The 21,016-nt window shown below is 35.2% G+C and overlaps 1 protein-coding gene across 2 annotated transcripts in view; it reads right to left on the bottom strand.

Annotated features, from left to right (window-relative positions):
• The window catches only part of SEMA3A (semaphorin 3A), a 190,834-nt gene that overhangs the window by 115,532 nt on the left and 54,286 nt on the right, over positions 1-21,016 (bottom strand). For both annotated transcript variants that reach the window (XM_036328334.1, XM_036328335.1), the window contains exons 3-4: positions 18,640-18,702; positions 7,087-7,206 (exon numbers count right to left, since the gene is read on the bottom strand). In XM_036328334.1, the coding sequence (XP_036184227.1) occupies positions 7,087-7,206; positions 18,640-18,702 (183 nt within the window). The remainder of the gene's footprint in view (positions 1-7,086; positions 7,207-18,639; positions 18,703-21,016) is intronic.

Below are 21,016 nucleotides of genomic sequence, written 5' to 3'. Positions count from 1 at the left end.
GGCTTGGGATATTTGAATGTTATTTTGATTTGTTTTCCAATGAGAAATTTAGGTACTACTTAGTATCTTTCACTCAATATCAGTCTTGACTCTGATAATGCACATAATCATTTGCTATAGTATCAAAATGGATGTATCTACCTGTCCATTCATTTTCCCCACATTTACACCAAAAATATGTTTTGAAACCAATTGTAGCAAAAATAGTAGCCTTTTCCTAAAAATTTGTATAACTCTTAACTAGCTTCTCCAAACTCAACTTGTTCCTAATTTTCAAGCCTCCTTATTTTGAAAATCCCTCCCTATACTCTATGCACAATGAGATATTTGCCCTTTCCCTGTTGGCTTTTCATGTCTCTGTTCTCCTAGTCACTGCTCTTATTATCTTCCAAGCTCATCCATACTTCACCCATTTTTTCAAAGCCCAGCTTAAATGTGATGGCCTTTGTTCACATCATCAAGTGTTTCTTATTTATACTCACCACCTTGTTCAAATTAGGAACACATTAAATTTTTTTGAAATACATAATAAACACAGGAAAAAATCCCTGACTTAATCCCTTAAATTCAAATCAACGATTTTACCCTTTATCTCCCACTGCATGCTGCTGGTACTTCCTTTTAAAGGAGTGATTTCTAGATTTTGACATAAACCACCAAACATCATGCTTGCCTTAGGCCCATTACAAAATACCCATGGAAGCCTTAAATTTCTCATCAGTAAAATGGGGATACTAAGAGTACCTACTTCATCAGATTTTATAAAGATTATTTGAGGTAATACATTCAAAACAGGTGGTATACTATATCTATATCTATATCTATATCTAATCTATATCTATATCCTATATAATAAAGCGCTAATGTGAAATGGTTGTCATGCCCTCACACCCTCACACCATCAACCATAATGGCTCAGACACTCAACACTGGGGAGAGAGAAATGGGGACCAGCCAGGCACAAATGAGCTTGTAAGAGAGGAATGGGGGCCAGCTAGGCTGTGTGTGGCCTGGGAGAAGGACAAGTTGCCCGCCCCCTGTCCCGGGCACCAGCAGTGGCACCTATGCCTGTGGTCTGGGAGAGGGACAAGATTCCCACCCTGCGGTCCTGGGCACCAGTGGCTGTACCTGCACCTGCACCTGCACCTGCGGCCCAGGAGAGGGACAAGCCTCCCACAGCGCAGTCCCGGGAGCCAGCAGCTACGCCTGTGTGTGACCCAGGAGAAGAATAAGCCACCCACCCCGCAGTCCTGGGCACCTGTGGCTGTGGCCCAGGCAAAGCCAGCCCGGGTCCTGGGTGCCTGCAACTGGCCAGAGGAGGGAATCCTGGGTCCCAGATGAGGGGCGAGACAGAGGAGGTTAGGGGTGATCAGGTCAGCAGGGGAGCAGTTAGGGACTATCAGGCAGTCTGAGGTGGTTAGGGGCGATCAGGCAGACAGGTGGGCAAGTGGTTAGGAGCTAGCGGTCCTGGATTGCAAAAGGCAATTGGACATTTCCCAAGGGGTCCTGGATTGGAGAGGGTGCAGGCCGGGCTGAGGGACTCCCCCACCCCCATGCACGAATTTCATTCACTGGGCCTCTAGTATGTGTGTGTGTGTGTGTGTGTGTGTGTGTGTGTGTGTGTGTGTATTAATTGCTCAATCACTATTAGTCATTTTGAGTATAATTGCTGTAATTATGATATCTTCACCTATGTTGAAGTTAAATTTTTACGTATGTGTGAGTCATATGAGGTAGACATTTGCATTTCTATTCCTCAACATTACTATTAGGACCTTGCTTAGGAAAAATGCTTCCTGTATTTTTACTAGTCAATTTTATCTCTATTGAATCATTCATCTGAATACAAATTATTTTCAATATGACTTGGGCATCGATTGCCACAATTAAGCAGAATTGTAACTATAAACCTAAAGAGCCCTTGTTATAAATGCCTCCATTATGCCCCAGTGTTCTCTCAAATCTATTTGATAAACCCCTTTTATCATTGTATCTCTTCTTTTCACCTTAATGCTATTTTCATTATGTCACACTGATTCTTATCACCAGTCTTGGCTATTTCTACTTCCTCAGATCTCATCCTAGCCAAACGGACTCCTCACCTAATGCTGAGGTCCCGTCTTACCTCTGTAAGCCTGCAACTGACAACCCTGACTGCTCTCCACTGCACCCCTTGATCTCTCTTTTTATTCCCTACATGTACTTTCTCTTTTATTTATAGTTGGTACAGTCATAACACATCTTAGCAACTTACATAATGGCGTATCTTCATGGCTTTCTATAATGGCATGTGTTGGCTTTCGCAGTGAGGCTGTTCAAGATTTGTAAGGGTAGGTCCTTCCCACGTGAAAAGTGTAAGGGCTTTCCTTAGAAACGCATGAATCCAAAGCAGACAGTCCAGGGTTATATACAAACAAAGCTGCGACATCACCCTTACCTTCCCAAACCCCAGGACAACAGTGATTTCTTTCCTTATTGTCAGAAATAAGGGCCTTACCCTTTGAGGCAGCAAGGAAGGACCTGCCGAGTTTAATGCTAAGTGAAATAAGCCAGTCAGAGAAAGACAAGTATTGACTTAAATGGCACTTAGGTCATGAGGACTGTTACTAAGAGCATTTGATTTAAAGTTTTTCATTAAAGCAAACTCTTCTTCTTGGTGGAAGGGGAGACCCTAGCAAATAGTGTTTTTTTTATATCTACATACTGGCTGTCATTGTAGAAATAACCTTATAGATAGCCATTAAGCTTCACTGCATTTCTTAATGTTCCTTTGGTTCTATCATAAATTGAGATCATGGCATTATGAGAGTATTTATAAAGTTAATATTTTCCAGCTCTCATCTGGGCCCATCTTTCCTGCTCAGTACATAAAAGAGGCTCATTTGGAATTTGAGAAAACATCCAGAGACTTCTCTCAAGAGCTATACACGTACAATTTCTTAACAGATGTAAGTCTGAAGGGGAAATAACATAGACCATAAGCCATTTGGGAATATTCTGTCTCTTAAGGATGACTTACATTTTTCACTTGAGTGGCATGGATGCTAACAGCTTAAACATAAAACTCATCTGTACTCTAGCTCTGAATCATTCCTTCCATGGACTCTGCATGCATTTTTATGATAAACACATACATGTGTATGAAGTATGTGTCCTCACTGGCAGTTATCTCCAGTGTCTACTACTATTGGCAGATACCCAAGAATTGATTGACACACATCTTATAGAACTGGAGTTAATTAATATGTCTATCAATTCCCAAATGTACTACAGGAAACAGAAAATCTCTTTAATACAGCAATCAATGACATACTGTGTGTGGTCAGAAGGCATTCACTATACAGTAAAGTAAGTTTTGAAATACAATATTCAAAAGTATAAATATTGCTCTTAAAACGCCAGAAGAATTAAATAAGGTCTATTTAACTAGGGGTAAATGAGGAGGCTATTTTGGAAACTGTTTGCCATTTTTAAAAGGAATTGTTAATTTCCTCCAACAAGATCTGAAGCTCTTAAGTGATAAGTAGAAGCTTTATTTACTTCAAAATTGATGCCTTTGTTTTGGTGGCCATTGGCCATCTGAATTAGTAAGCCCATCATGTCATTTCCTAACAACAGGTTTCAATAACCCTGGGAACTCATGTAAGACAATGAGTTATTTTAAAGGAAGAACACTGCAAAGAAAAAATGAAAGTAAAGTGTCCATAAAATCCATGCTAAAAGCAAAAAACAAAAATGTCATTATTTTGTATGATAAAATTATTTGTAATATGTAAGGGCTGGACAGAATATAAATGAAACTATTTACTTATTTTCTGTCGTGTAGGGCAGATAACAGCAAAGTATACATATTACTTCTAAACTGGACTCTAGGACAAAGATGTGTCATGTTTTTATCTGAAAAACCACCCTTGTAAATAAAGTTACTAAATGCAAACATCATGAAAGTTTATGAACTCTAATCTGAAAATTCTGCTCTTGGTCTGACTGCTATTTTGTTTCTTTCTCTTCCAATCTTTCCATTACCCTCATTCTTTTCCTAACCGTATGAAGCACACATTGTCTCTGTTATCAAACTCCCCAAATAGCATAACTGTGCAAATCCACGGGCAGTGTTCTCAGTATCAGTATAGATCAATTTAAAACTGATTCTCTCTTTAAGGAAGCTTAAGCACTGAAAATTAAATTTCATGTCATCTAGTCAAACTATCTTGATAATTTCTTTTCCAGAATTTCCTAGATAGACTGTCTAGACGGCTCCAAATCCCCTAGGTAATTGCATAATCATCTTTTCACTGACTTCCTAAACAGTCCGGAACAGTATTTCTCAATATACAGTTGCCATAGAAATGAAGCTCAGTGGAGCTTCTCAGAGAAGACCTCTCTTCAAGGTTCTGAGCCTCAGAATTTCAGAAAAATCCTCGCACCCCAATATTCCACATCAAAGGAGATTTAATGGAATCTTTATTTATTGTTTTCAGTACAAGAAATGGCCTCATTTGCCTGAGTAAATGGCCTGTCTCCAGAACCTGTCCCTTTCCATCCCCCCTCTACCCATAAGTCAGCAATGAGTAATTAATTGATGAGTTGAGAAGGAATATGCTGTGAACTCTACTAAATAGCAACTTCAAAAATAAAACAAAATGGACATTTTTTGGGAAAATGATAAAAATAGCAGAACAATATGTAGTATTTTAATTTAAGGTCATCAATGTCATCTAAGCTTCAAATTTGAAAATGTAGAAAAATGAGACAAGTGCAGAATCACCTGGCAACAATGAGAGCTCAGTGCTGTGTTTTGCGTCCTCTGATGAAGTGAAGTACATTTAAGAGACAAAGTGACACTTAAATACAAACATGAAAGAGAGCAATGGCTTTCAGCCCTGAGAAGCAAATATATATTTTCAAAATGGAAACTGATATTCTCAGCACCTACTACCTATTAAACTCTCATAAAAACTCTATCACTTTCTAGGTTAGAAACAGAGACAGAAAAAATAAGTAGCATGCTCTATTTCAAGCATCTAGTATTGAATTGAGACTGGACAAAAGTCCTGCAGTCTGAGGTCAGAGGGCATGCTTTTAACAATGATGGGATTAGAACTCCTTGAGTTTCTATAGCAAAAATGTCAATGGGTTGCTAGGAGAGTTGGAAGGCAGTTGGAGGTTAAGTAGTCAAACTCTCACTTAAAATATATGAATACTGAGGGTCGAAGAGGATTTGTTTAGTTTTGTTTTACACATTGTGAGACAGAGTCTCAGAGAGGTTAAGTAATTTTCCAATGTTCCATAGCCAGGACGTTGTAGAACAAGATCAAAGCCAGATTGACACCATCTAACCTGTGATTGAAGCGCAGCTCTCCTGACTCCATTGCTCTGACAGCACCATGCCTGGCACACAGATGCACAAAGAACAATATAATATTAGGGAATACTCTAGAGCTATCTCCAGAGTATAAAAAAGTGGAGCAATCACTCAAGTCCGTTTTCTAGGGCCCCTGATGATAGGAAATGGCTAAGTAGGCAAAGAAGGAGAGTGTACCAAGTTTCCAGGACTATGTGCAGGAAATTATTCTTGATTTCACCAATATGAAACAAGCAATTTAAGTAAAACTGCCTTTCCTTAAAGTTAACTTTTTATTTAAAACTCTTGGGTATGTCCTGGCCAGTATTGCTCAGTGGTTGAGCATTGATCTATGAACCAGGAGGTCACAGTTCAATTCCCGGTCAGGGCATATGGCTGCTGACTCAATCCCCAGTGGGGAGCATGAGGGAGGCAGCAGGCCAATGATTCTCTCTCATCATTGATGTTTCTATCTCTCTCTCCCTTCTCCCTTCTTCTCTGAGATCAATAAAAATATATTAAAAAAAAAACCTCTTAGGTATGTTGCAAGTACAGTATACATGCCTGTGAGGAAGAGGAGGAAGGATGTGGTAGGGAAAGAAGGGGCAATTGCCTAAACTGGTTTGACCTGTGGAAAGTGTTTAATCTTCTCAGACTCAACAGGAAAGTAATAATAACTGTACGTAGTCTAGAAAACACATAGTCTCTACGGTGTCTTATTAAAAACACACACACACGTTACAACACTGTTTTGATCTCTAAGTCTTTGGGTTGAAAGAACACATTTGTATCACTTTAGGACATCTTAAAAAAATTTTGGAGATCCTGGAGTTTAAGTTATAAAGAAGTGGCTAACATGTAAATTATATTTTATCTTTAGTGTTCTAGAAATATCCTGGGAACAAATCCTTTATTTGTTAAGTATTTCTGAATTCCAATTTGGAAGAAAACTCTTGTCACAAATGATTTTCTCACTGCATAAATGTGTTTATTCTTAGGATTTTGTGCCAGAAGTTATAAAGGGGCTTATAATTGAAGGATATTGGTAAGCCCAATTCATGAAACTACTTTCAATATTAGTAACTTTTCCTTTAAATATTCCCCTAATTTTAATTTTTACTTAAATTTACCTCATTTTAATCTCCTCACCAAATTTTCTCAGGAAAACATCTTTTTTTTTTTTAAAAACATCTTTTAGGAATCATAAACATATTAAAGAAAGATTTTTTCCATATCGCCAATATAATAGCCAACAATATAAAAATATCACTTAGCTGAGCTAGAACACGTATGAAAATAATTGAGGTCAAACATGAGAGCAGATCATTGTGCACAAGTATGGCATTCTTTTATAATCCCGAGGCAGAGGAAAATAACTGGGGTGGCAGACACTTCTGACTGAGGATGGGAATGGAGGGGGAAGCTGGCAATAAAAAAATGAAGGAGAAAACAGTGTGCACTCAGCCGGCTGACATCTGCCACACATGCAAAATGGATTTGACTCTGTAATCCAGGGCGAAAGCAAGTGCTTTCTTCCTTCCTTCCTCCTGTTCCATAGTTAGCCTTGAGTGATGGTCTCATTGTTTTTGCATTCACAGATTAAAATGAATAACAGCATCTGCATTTGAAGTAGGTCTCACTGAATATGAACCAGAAGTTAAATGAGCTGAAGAAATCAGTAACGAAGCATTTGAATAGGAAGGGGTCATGGACAAACACTAATTTTTAAGAGCCAGCTTTACCTCAGGATGATGTCCAATTTCAATGTAGGTGCAAATCGGATGAAAAGCCCCCGTTCCACAGGCGTACAAGTGAGTCTGATTATAAGCTTTAAGCACCTTGATGAAATTCGCACATTCTTTCTGTAAGACAAAAGGAAAAGCAGTGAGTCCTAGCAGGCAGCATGCCTGCGATATCCTCGGTGCTGAGTATGATTGAACAGTTTTTTGTGTCCTTTTCACGGCATTAGTAAGGTTTATTATGCTATTGTTTGCTCATATTTTTATATGAACTGAAAACATTGAAGTTTTTAGTCTTTTGGGTTGGGTGTCGCTAAATAAAATATTTTATTGTACTCTTTTAATAAAAACATTTGTAATTTATTTATTCAAAAGTAGAATAAATGTAGATAACTAATCTACAATCAAAGGAACATTTTCTAGAAATGAGACAAACAGAAAATGATTTGATTAATCAATAAATTAGGTAAATAATTTTTTTCAAAAATCAGCTTTGAATTTAATTTTAGAAAAGGAAAACAAAAGTAAAGATAATATGCACTTCTTTTAAACATGAAGTTTAATATCAATAGTAACCCATCATGATGGGCAGTCGACTTTGAACTTCAGAAGTGCTGCTTGCTAATGAGCTCTATAGACCCTAAGAAGTTAGAGCCACTTTCTCCTGCAAATGTCACTTCAGCCTCAAAGACAATTGGGTATATTTAAGGTGAGGTAAAGTTGTTAGAGTTTGGAGTATCTATAGGCTAAAGGGTGTTTTGTAGAGCAGGTATCATTACAAAGTACTTTCAGAAAGTTCATGGAATCCTGAACCCATACATGCAACTCCCTGCCTAATGAGTCATGGATTTCCCTGGGGAGAGGAAGGGGACAAATAGTGATGAGTAAATTCTAGTCATGTTTTATTATTATTTATAGAAGTTTAGACATTCCTGGAAAGTTATTTTTTGAGATATCAGATACGAAATAAAATGGATAAAACTAGAGTCTTTCTATATATTGTATTCTATCTGTAAAGCCTATGGAAGAAAATACTTTCCTATGAGCAAACAGGGATAATAGCCTTTTGTCCCTGTTGAGGAAAGATTTGAGGGAAATCTCAGATATTCATAGTATAAGTTGAATAATTTCATTGTCCCAAAAGTTCAGAGAAAGAAAGACTCAATTTTAACAAAATATTTTAAATAGATGAACTATATCAATACTGTAAAAAGAAAACTCAAATTCAAAAATAGCTTAAAAATGTTATGGTCTACTATCAAGTCACAAATCCTAAAAATTGAATATTTTAGAAAAATATGAGTTCATCATAGAATATATAACATCCATTTAATAATATACAAATGAGTATGTGATAAATAAAATGGCACTAAAAAGTACTCTGTTATTGATCATACACTTTCTTAATTAGTTTTGTGTTTTTGCCTATAAAGATTTGGAATTAAGACCCAAATATGTAACTAGAAGTGCAGGCAAAGAGCAAAAGCAGACTATAGTACAAACAAGTTGGGAAGCATTATAGAGACTGGGTTGGTCCTAGCACTGGAACACTCCAAACGTCACTCTCTGTGACATGAGACTTACAAAGTGAGAGCTCAGAATGCACTGGGCCTTGTGTAGTCAGTGGGAATTTATAACTGAGGTGTTACAATAACTTAAGTACATTTCCACACGACATCTGTATTCTGTGCTTTTAGCTAATGATTTGGTCTTAACTCTATTGTCTCCATAAAAGAAACAGGAGCAGACAACCAAATGAACAGAATAACTGATATTTAAATTCAAATAATTGCTTCCCATCAGCACAGATTTTTCTAGGATGAAACCTAAGGATGTCTTATAAATATATTGTCCTAAAACTGAATTAGAGCTATTTAAAGTAAAATATGTAACTTTCAATTTAGTACTCCTCATGCTTTCTTAACATAGGCTAAGTAGTTTAGGAGATTAACTACAATAAACATCTAATTTCTCCCACTGTTTTTGCTACTTTGATCCTGAATTTTACTTTTGTCTGGTAATACATTAAAACATAAAATTAAGCTCTGAAACCAACAGATTTTTCAAGTTGCTATGAAAAAAACATTTCCTAGCATAAAGGGTATATGGATCTCAGCCATGTTTCACTTTGAACATAGTACATCTTAGGAAAAACTGTGAAGCAGATATAACAACTTCCAAGACTCTTAGCAACAAACTCCCTGCTCTGTAACAGTTCTCATCTTTTCCCAAGAGAATAGGGCATGAATGCTTGGGCAGTGGAACAAGGTTGTGGAGAGGGAAACAGCTGATAAACTAATTTACAAATGAAGCATTCATGAGTCTTACTCAAAGGATTTTTCAGTATTTTAAAGAAAATGCAGTCATTTGCGAAGAACTCATTTTCAGGAAAATGCTTTATTGTATCCCTCTCTTGGAAACATGTATGTGGCCACACACTCTGCTTTTACATAAAGATATAGCCATCCCTGACTGTGGCTCAATATTCAAGATTATACATGAACAGCTCCATCACCATATGTTGAAACAAAAGAATTGGCCGTGTATATATTGGTAAGAAAAACGAATATCCTAATAAATAATAGTGGTAGTCCCAGATGGATGTCTTGCTCATTTTAGAAAAGAACAGGATTTCAGCTTCTCTGCCATGTCTTTAAAGTTTCATGCAATTCTGAATACAAAACCAAATTCTCTAATCCCATTAGTAGTACCTAAGTGCATTCGAGAAATAGAATAGACTGATTCTTCACAATAAAAAATAAAAGGGAGGAAATGCCGTCCAAGCACAGATATTTGTGAACACACATGGCCCATGTCACCTCTGTAACTGTTATGAATTCTAAAATCATAGAATTTGTTGGTTCTTATCTCTTATAGATTATGTAACTGATTGGCAAAAAGTAATGATTAAAGAACTCTTAGGGTTCTTGAAAAGGATGGAATAGAGCTACACTGAATATAATAATTTTAATTTGTTCTCTATTAACTGTCAAAGAAGAACTTCTACAATGTGACAACTATTCCTCTTTGGAGCAGCTGAAGAAAAAAAAAAATCAATGGCAGAACCAGGGCTGTGAAATCTGGCACATGTTTCACACCATTCTCACCAGGGAGTATGCTGATAAGGAGTCTATCTGTGCTAGAAAGCAACTAGACCCATCCTACTGGCCTTAGGCCTAGAAGGGTCCCTTTTATTTCCCCACTGAACTCTCCCAGTTGGCAGCAGGTTGTATTGTTGCCATGCCCAGGGGCTAGTTCAATATTACTCTGAGGTGAAGGTTGAGGCAAATAAAATGGAGAGAAATTCCCTGGGTTTCCAGTGTGCGAAGACTGAACTGAAACAAAGAAAATTAATTAAATACTTTCAAAGTTGGCCAAAAATAGCTTCAAGAAAACTCATCAACAATAAGGGAGTGGAAACAATGAATTAAGAGAACTGGACAGAAAAAGAACGTGCACCCAAAACTTGATAGAAACATCGTTGGTATGGATTTGTTCTTTAAACAGAAAACCTACATAAAAGAGTGTCAATCCTGTCATTCATTTGCCTTCTTTCCCTAGCTTCTTGCTGCCAAGGTTTTGGAGTGTTCCAAAACAGGATATTCACTTTATTTGGAAGCAGCCTGGACATTCCATTATAAAGAAGGAAGCGTGGCAGAAAAAGGAAACACACTTCACACATTTCTGCTCTAGGGAGACAGAAGGAGCATGTTTCTGACCTTTCCTTGAACCATGACGATTCTTAAAACTCAGAATGTAATGTACTTTTTGGCATTAGACTACTGCACTGCTTTGCTCAGCACTGGCGGATTTACAGCGTAATAAAGGGAATGTAATCAGTTCAAAATGAATTCATTTTCAAACCTTGCTCCTTTTTGGAATTTAAGTTGATATACACAGACAAGTTTAGCAACAACTTGGCTTTTCGAGAGTCAGGCAACCATACTGATCTCTTATTTTACTGATACGTACTCCAGGCCCACAGCATTATAAATTGTTAACTTAGCCTAGAAGTAAAAGTAAAGGCAGTCGTAAACCGGTAAACCCCAGGGCCACACCTGAAGAGCAATGATTCATCATCCTCAGTGACAAACCATTTGCACTTATTTTTTTAGGATTTCCAGTCCTTTCGGATCAAATGTGTAATTTCAGAGGAATTACACATAGAGATATTAGCCTGGAAAAATAAATTAGAAAGAAAATGTCTACTCCCAGAAAATGATATAGGAGCCAAATGCACAGTGATTCAAAAACAAACATTACAAATATGTAGCACTGATTAGACTCTGTTACACAGTCTTTCCCGCACGGTTACAAAAATAAAGTCCATCCATCTGTCAAAACAACTGCTCCATGCATGAAAATTAAAGAGAATTGAGGTGTTTTTAACTAACTTCCGATAATTATACTTTTCACAAAGGAATATAATTTACCTCCAATTCCAATTACCTCCTTGCATGTTCTTAAATTATGGATGGAACAGTGAAATTTTGCTATAAATAAGAGAAAAAAGGAGAGAAGACTGTGAAGATGAACAATCTCTATTCAAATATATTCAGTTCATGATTAAATCTAACAACTTGTTCTGGTACAAATATAAATTAGCCCAAAATGAAGGGGTATAGTACAGCATTGCCTCAGGTCAATGAGCAGTCATTTAAAAAGAAAAAATAAGTCTACATCCCATCTGCAGTTTATGTAGAAACATTTTAACGCATAATCTTGCAGCTGGGAAAGCCTTTCCCTATCATGATGGGTGGATTCATTTCTGCATGAAAATCCATTAACAGGCTTAAATCCTGAAGTTAATCTGTTGACTTTCTTTTCCTCTAGTCCATTTATTTAGCAAGCTAGCTGAATACTAGAATCTTCATACCAAAGTAGCAATCCGTGAGATTGTTCCTGTCACTCACTTCATCCCTCTCTCTATTTAGGATGCTCCATACTTATCTAAAAATAAGGTTTCATGTCTTTTCTTTTTAACACTGTGCTGACATCAGATCATCCATAATCATGTCTTCCTAATACCTTGACATTCACTGAAGGATGTTAGAAATCTCTTCTTTAAAGGGACATATCTATTAAAACTAAGATTTAACTATCTTCTAATTACAATATTAGCCACCTAATGTTGAATTTGTAACTTGAGTTTTAAAACTCAAGTCTTATGAAATGGTGTGCAGGCTGTTTTGTCTTTCTTGGGAGATATTTTTACCTTCACTATCAAGAAGGACGGCATAATAAAATCAACTGACCTTTCCACCTTAATGTTTTGTTTTAATGTGAGAGAATTTTTTCTTTAATTCTGATTTAACGAGGACAACAAAATTGGCATTATTTCATGGCTAGTTATTTAAATATATAAGTCTATTCATATGACTGAACCATATCATCTTTAAACTGATATTAATTGAAAAATAAATTTAAAGTGGTTTGAATGACGTGATACACTAAGTAAAGACTCATGAACTAAGCTACCAAATTATTTTACTGAAATGCTCATTTCAGTTAAGTATCCCATTTGACTGGTTTTATACCTCCAGCTTGACTGTTTGTTTTGAAGTTTTAGAAATACTGCTTAATATTTTATAAATATTTTCTTTTCAAATTACTTGAAACGTTCAAACTTGGTCAAAATGATTATACACATAGCCACCACAGACCATGATATTAACACAAGTTGCCCAAAGTATTTCTCTTCTATTTAATACTTTTGAATAATTTCACTTTGAAATCCCATATGGACCAGAGAAGTTGGTAATTTCTCCTTTTTGGCTTATATTTTCTTTTATATTGTGCTATAAATATAGTTATCACATTTGTGCTATTCACTGGCTTTGATTGTGGGTGGTCCTTAATATGCACCTTCATAATCTTTCTTCATCTCATATTTCCAAAGTTCACGTTAAATCTATGATATGATGCTTAGTGTATCCTCAGAAATAAGTAAAATTTCATTCAGGAAGATTATCAAGTGAATAAAGAAGCAAAATACCAATGACAACTATTAGAAACTATTCTTTCCAGCAACTTGGAACAACCTGCTAATTATGTAGTGAGAAGACATTTGCCAAAATCCTGTTCCCAGAGAAATTGTTCAAATCATTCTAATGAAATTTACAGAGTATAAAATTCTTATTGTACTCTAAAAATGAGTATGTAAACTGATGTGTGGGTGAAATATGGTGCCCATTTAAATCTGAATATTCATTTGTCAATCAATGACAAACATTTAAATTTCATTTCAGCCATTTAAGGATATAATTGAAATTTCTAATAAAGAGGAACACAATTCAAAATCTCCAGGCCCTCTGGAAATTATTATATAATGTTTCTATTACAAGTGCTAGATTTACTTTGTTAATATATACTTAAAATGCATTTAAATTTTAATCTTGAGTCTCTTAGAGTTCCAAAATAGTGCATATATATGACTTAATTCATGACAATTCAGTCACAATGATTACCACCATATTTTTTATTAGCAAAACATATGAATTTAAAATAAGAATAAAACCTAGTTTCTAAAGTAATTTTAATGGTAAAGCTTCATTTCCCATAAATGTCTCTTACCTAAGATATAAAACTAGTTCATCCAATTGCTTTGAAATATGTATTTCATATCCAAATATGAGTTACATACATACGCTAATAAAAGCAATTCATTAAGAACAACACCAAATATATTTAACAAGTTTTCAATGTGTTAGCTATTATTACTACGACCACTTTTGAATGTCAAATTAAAACTATAATCCTATTTAATTTACCTGAAATTTAACCCCAAGCAGCAATACACTCACATCTTGGTACACATGAAAATCTGTGCTTATTTCTCTGATATTTAATAAATAAGGTATTCACTGGCCTTCATAAAAAATAAGTTATCTCTACCTGAAGTGTCATCAAATTTCATCTTGGGAATCATGTTTAAAAATGGATGAACTGCCCTAACAGGTTTGGCTCAGTGGATAAAGTATCAGCCTGTGGATACCAGGGTCCTAGGTTCGATACTGGTCAAGGGCATGGACCTTGGTTGCGGGCACATCCCCAGTAGGGAGTGTGCAGGAGGCAGCTGATCGATGTTTCTCTCTCATCGATTTTTCTAACTATCTACCTCTCTCCCTTCCTCTCTGTAAAAAAACCAATAAAATATATATTAAAAAAATGAATAAACTGACTATAGTCTTTCATTTGTGAGATCATCTTGTCCACAAAAAAACAGTTGTAATCCATACTGTCAAGAACTGTGAAGGGTCTGTGGTTTTTGTCTTACTTGTAAAATAAGTTACCCTGGCACAGTTTCATGGATGCTGGCAGAAGATATATGTCTCCTGGGTCAGAGATAAAAGACTTTATCGCAGAAATAGCAGTACTCAGAGTATCAGCATTTCTTATGCCAGTTCCTCAAGCTCCAATTCCCTCTGGGCAGTGAGAAAAGAGCCAGGTGACACTGGCATTTATTGTATTACAGGGGAAAAACCCTAGGTGGAGGTAATCTGAATATTTCATAATAGTCAAAGCGTATTGGAACTCGAGGGAGGCATTATGTTCATTTTACTGGACAGTAAGCAAACCTGTTTTTTGTGCCAATGGAGACCCTATCTCTACTTCTCAAGGCTGTTTGCAAACCAGCCTTTTGCTTTACAGAGAGACAGTGCCTTCCAAGTCTCTTCACTACAAATATCCCTAACTATAGTCTACAAAATAGGCAGTTAGTACTTTTTTCTCATCAGGGGTGCAGAAGTGTGAGAGACCCATGAAAATTTTTCTCCCAATAATTATACATAGGATTTAGAGATTTAATGAAATGTTATGATTGACTTTTATAGAATGAGGAGGTTATTCTAACTATCCATTTAACAAATTTCTATAATTCCTTGAAGTTTCTAAGATAAAATAAAAATATTAAACTTGTCAATTTTGACCTTTGAAAAAGTAAATGAAATTCAAGGACTAACATGCATTTTGGGCTGCACTGCAACTTAAGATGCTTGGGTAGCATCAACTTCTCAATTGCATTCATGTGGCAGAAATTAGTGTTGCTAAGGTCTTGCAATTTGAGCCAGAATAATTTGACAAAACGGTATCATCTATGATAGCATCAAAAGTGAATAATAACAACTAAGGACAAAATTATAAAAATAAATCCCTCAAGAATTTCAAAAATGTCCCAGAATTCAGGTGCATGAAATATTACACTTTGAAATGTATCCAACAATAGGAATGTTATGAGAATCTGATTTTTGTTGTTCATCTCAGATGGCTGAGATTTTGATTTCCAATGATATTCAAAATATTTCTAACAGTCATACGGTTGCCATTTGGTTTTATGGCAACAGTGCAAAGAGAGATGATTTAATAGGATAAACAAAGAAGAGTCAGAGAGCGAGTGATTCGAAACAGATTCTTTTACCAGTTTAGCATGTATTCAGTTTTCACTTGCAAAACAGGGTCAAGGAAGTTAATCCCCCAATAGAAATGTTATTGTGAATAACAAAGTGGATTTTAAGCATCAGGGCTATATAAAAAATGAAAGTAAAGTGGATCATAGCAGTCAGAATGGACATATGCGGATTGCATTTATTTCCTTTTTCAGGGTCTCTGTTCAATAATATAATATATTATATAACTTTTTTTTTCAAATTACAACTCTCAAGTAACAACAATGGGAAAGTTCATGAGCAGTTCACTCCTGTAATATAGAAAAACCACAACAAAGGTTTAGAACCTACAACACCAAGAAAAGAAGGCATATTGGTATATATCCTCTATAGTCACTTCTACGAGAGGAAAAAGATAAATTTAGATGAATGTTGTTGTCAGAAATGTCATCAGCAGCCTCAGACACATGTATGCATTCTCTCTCTCCCTCTCTCTCTCTCTCTCTCTCTCTCTCTCTCTCTCTCTCTCCCTCTCTCTCTCTAGACACAGAGCAGGAATATAAGTAACTGTGTCTTAGGCTGCAGATTCCCTCGTTACCACAAAGTCCATCCTTGTGGAATAGCTGCTCAAATTCCAGTTGCTGACTTCACATATGCGTTTGATGCAAAACTGAGCCATGAGAAATGACGGTGTGTATCTTCCCAGATGCCTGGGAGAATGGAGAAAGGGCTCAGTTTTCTGTATGATGTTACACTCAGTGACACAATCTTCACCCACGCTCAAGGTACAGAACATTAGCCAGTGTCTTTGCCCCGCTTTTTTTTTTTTTTTTGCCGTTTTTTCCTATTGAATCCCTGCATCTGAATCTAATACTGAGAAGAGAGCACTTCCCCCAGGACTGTTTGTTTAAAGGAGCCTTATTTCCGGAGGGCTTTCTGAGAGAACACTGAAGACCGAAGAGAGAGGGTAAACTCAGGTTCCAGAAACCAGAGAGAGCGCTCAGGGCGGCCATTAGTTTACTTTCCTATAAATGCTCAGCTCAGTTCCTATTTGGGTTACAATTCTATCTTGGAGTCCCCGTGGCTGCAGAAACCCCTCAAGCCTCATTCTTGTGGTTTTCAGCATCACAAGAGCTCTTTGAAAGGAATCACTGTCCATCAGTCACAGCTGACGATTATTTCCGCAAGAGTGCAGAATTTCCATCAAACTGTCCATGTATCACTTCAAAAATCAGGTGTCGAATGAAAATTATAAAAAAAAAAAACCTCTACCTTTCATCTTTATTCCCAAGTGAGAATTTCAGAAATTATTGGTAAAAACAAGTACGCTATTTATTTAGAAATGTTTATCAGGGAAGAAATGTTACAAATCCCAGGGAGTCGACTAATTGCTATTCTAAAATTACATTAGAAAGAAATGAAAAAAGAAATTGGTCTGTATCTAAATAATCCAAAATAATCAATCAATGCCATATATCTGATTTAAATGAAACAGATATATAAATTGAAGTGCATAAAGGAGGTTATTTAAAAAGTAAAATAAACTTTAATAAAATAATTATAAATGCATAAAATATATTTTGAATAATAGGTCAGTAAAAAGTAATAGTAAAGAAATGGGTTACTAGAAAAATAGCATAAAATACATTTTACTGTGTAAATATATTTTTGTGTTTGGTGTTTAGAACAAGAGGAAAAATGCATTTTTTTCTTAAACCAAAATATCTAAGAACTATTAGGTTTTCCTTTTATTAGATAAGTGTTATAAAAGATTATTTAAAATCCACAACAATTGAATTGATTTAATGCATAACATAAAGGAATAACAAAGACAAAGATTCTATCGTATTACATTAGTTAGTTGATTTTGCAAAGATTGGTTTGGATAATATTGCCATACCATTGAACTTTTAAAAGTTTACAACTCTCAATAGACACATAACTACCTATCTTTACCATAAAATATGAAACATGATTTATAAGTTCTTAGAATCTTGATTATAAGGTACTATAAAATGGTGTCTTAGTTCCTTTTAATTTAGTTTTATAAAACCCATAAGCATTTTCAGTAAGCCAGGAAAATATAATAAACTTACCCTTCTTAGAGAGGAAACCTCTGAGGTCATGATCAGGGCTACCCATACAGTACTTTGAGGATCATGACTATATTGCAGCTGCTGAATTAACTGCATCTGGGCTCACACTAGAATCTCTTATTATACAGTATGGTTAGCAGAGTTGCGGGGGGAGGGGCAGGACCAAACTAATTTCACTTAGATACTGTCTAAGCAACACACACAAATAATAACAACAATAATAGTTAATATTTGTATTGTGCATTATAGTCTATGTCATAATTTCACTTGTGATTGTTTGAGTTCTAAAGGAATTCTGTGAGCTAGATATCATGATAACACCAGAGTAGATAAGGTATTTTTTTCAAATCTCTATTGTTTATCTGTGTGTTAATAGGCAAATTAAAATGCATATATGCCACAGGACTCCAAAATCTTTATCAGAGGCACAGAAATTTTGATCTTTGCTTCTAGGATAATATTCAAAATGCTCCAAAACATTTGAATAGAAAAAAAATTAAGATACTTGCTCAAGTACAATGAATAATTTGGAATATCAACATATAAGAAAAAAAAGGAAGCAAGGAAAGAGGGAAGGAATGTTTAAAGGAAGGAAGAAAAAGAAGAAGGAAGGACAATGGGGAAAGTAAAAAATAAAAAAAGAAGGGAAACAGAAAGGAATAAAAAGAAGACAAGAGGGGTAGTTTAATTATGATGACTCAGAGGCAAAAATATTTCATATAATTTAAAAGGAATTCAAGAAAAATTAACATATTAAAGCCAATCTGTACAAAGAATTGTCTTAATAAATATATGTGCTACAAAACTGCATTTTGTTATCTTTTGCATATGTATAAGCAATCAAAGGGAACATAGATTTGCTTTATTTAGGCTTGTTGTTATTTTACTTACCTTATATAACACGGTCAATACTTTATATAATAATAAAAATATACAAAATTAACTAATATTTTGTTTCTAAAGAGTATTTAAATCCACAAATAAAGAATGGTGTTAAGATAACACAGCAACAATGATTATAGAGTGATAAATCACTACATGCAATGACTAAAATTATTTAATAGATTGATACTCACCAGAATATCTTTTCCAGCCCACTTGCACTCATCCCTTCTGGTGTAAGATACTGGCCACACAATCTAAGGGCAGAGAAGAAACATTATTTTATGCCAATTAAGTTCTATTAAAACTAGATCCGGCATTATAGTCTGTCAGACCAAGTTGGGGCAACTGAGATAAAGAGAGTTCCACTAAGCATTATGTGGCAGGAGCCTTTCAGTTTAGACTATGCAGTGGCTTCAGTTCATTGGTATTAGCTTAAATCACTCATGATTCATGTACCCAGGTGGCTTTGCTGTCTATGAGAGCTGAGCAACACAGACATTCATGTTGTCAATACAGGCATGCCTTGTTTTCTTGTGCTTTGCTTTAGTACGCTTCACATATGTTGTGTTTTTTACAAATTAAAGACAAGACCCTCCACCATCAAAAAGATTTTGGCCCATTTTATTGGGACACCTCTTTTATTGCAGAGGCCTCGAACCAAACCTGCCATATCTCCCAGGTATGCCTGCAGAGCTAATCAATGTGTAGTGGAAAGAACTCTCAGGCAGGCTGGGGAGAGATAGATCATCTTGAGAGGAGGGGAGAATCTAGTGAAGAGATTGATTGCACTGGATCCATTTCCCTAATCCAAATCTCAGCATGACATGCTAGAACAAATAGCTGATAGGATTAGAAAAACCCATCTTAGAAAGGTATATTTTTTAATAGCTAAGAGTAGCTTTATTTTACTTTCAGGAGATAAAGGGGGAAATGAAGCTAGATAGATAGCTCTAAAAATAGTCACTCTTTTTACTGTATGCAAAACAGACTAAGAAATAATTGTTTGTGTTTTCATGCCTAATATTTGGTCTTCATCCTTTCCAAAGTTCCTATATTTCATGAATACTGTGACAGTGGTAGATAGCCAAGGTGTTCCTGGTGGCTTAGAGGACTGTAGATACCTTCCCCCTCAATCATATTAAAGCATTTACCCTCATCTAAATTCTAATATAATCTTTTAGTTTCCCTTAGCAAATCCAATGACACCTATCTGTATTGGGGCACAATTTAATTTTTGATATTTTAATAATAGGAGATTATATCAGTTCAAATATTGGGTGTTTATAATGTTTTATCATTTTATAAAATTCATATATAAATATAAATATGTGAGTGAATATATCGATACCTAGACAATATGAGTACATATCTCTTCAGTATATATATTTAATGTATTTACTTTTTTTTTCTGAATAGTCTTAACTTGGTTTATATATTCAGTTAGTTTTTAAATTGAAAAGAACTGAATTATCTTATAAGATAGCCTGTTATTTTACAGATGAGAAAAATTGTAGAGCCATATGCCCAGGATATATCTCGGTGTCTCTCCTAACAATGAGACTTGTAATAAATAGGGGTGGGCAAAGGTAGGTTTACAGTTGTGATTACACTAACACAGTTCATTCTTATATTATTATTTATTAATTATTGTATTATTTTTCATATGAACAACTGTAAACCTACAGTTGCCAACCCCTGCTATAATGAAATAATGAATTAAAGTTAGGTGACTTGCACAGTGTCATAATGTTATATCTCCTGTTCTTGAGTTTAAAATCATTATTCTAGTAATAGAAAACATAATTCTAATTTTAAAACATCCCACTTCAAACATATTTTAATTTTAATTATATCACAATGCCTATAAAAGTAAATACAGTTTACTTAAGGATTTACATCTGTTTGAATGTATTTGTCTATTAAGCTCTTTTGACCCTATTTTTAATGTTCTTCAACAACTTATTTCCTAAGCATATACTATTGTCATAAAGTCTATGGGGAATAATATGGTGTCATAATTCTTGAGGAAATTATAAGATGATGTTAGATATAAGATGTATAAACATAAAGGTCAAAGAATTAAAACCAGAAATACTGAGTGAGGGAAAATGTTTGACATAGAATATAGCATTTAGATGCAGTAGCACAATTTCCACAAAATTTTCAGTCAATGTTTATTTTCAAAACTGTATAACTTATTAATTAAATAAGCTGGAAACACTAGAAAGGATTAGGATAAAACTGATAAATAGTGCCTAAGTGACCCCATAGTAAAGGCCTGACACCGAAAATTGATCTTCCAGATGAGGATTTAGCAAACATTTTATTTAAAAGGCCAGATAATAAATATTTTAGGCTCTGTTAGCCAGATGATCTCTATCACAATTACTCAAGTCTGCCACTGTAGAATAAAAACAGACATAGAGAATATGTAAATGAATGAGTGTCCGTTTTCCAATAAATTTTATTTACAAGCACAGTTGACACACGAGATTAAGCATGTGTACAGTGATTGATGAACTATGTATTTGCTGGCAATATAGAAATGTAGACATTTATATTTATATA

This window comes from Myotis myotis, unplaced genomic scaffold (genome assembly GCF_014108235.1).
Source record: "Myotis myotis isolate mMyoMyo1 unplaced genomic scaffold, mMyoMyo1.p scaffold_m19_p_11, whole genome shotgun sequence".
Classification (NCBI taxonomy): domain Eukaryota; kingdom Metazoa; phylum Chordata; class Mammalia; order Chiroptera; family Vespertilionidae; genus Myotis; species Myotis myotis.
The sequence above is the reverse complement of the archived record's forward strand: the minus strand, read 5'-3'. Positions and strand labels throughout refer to the sequence as shown.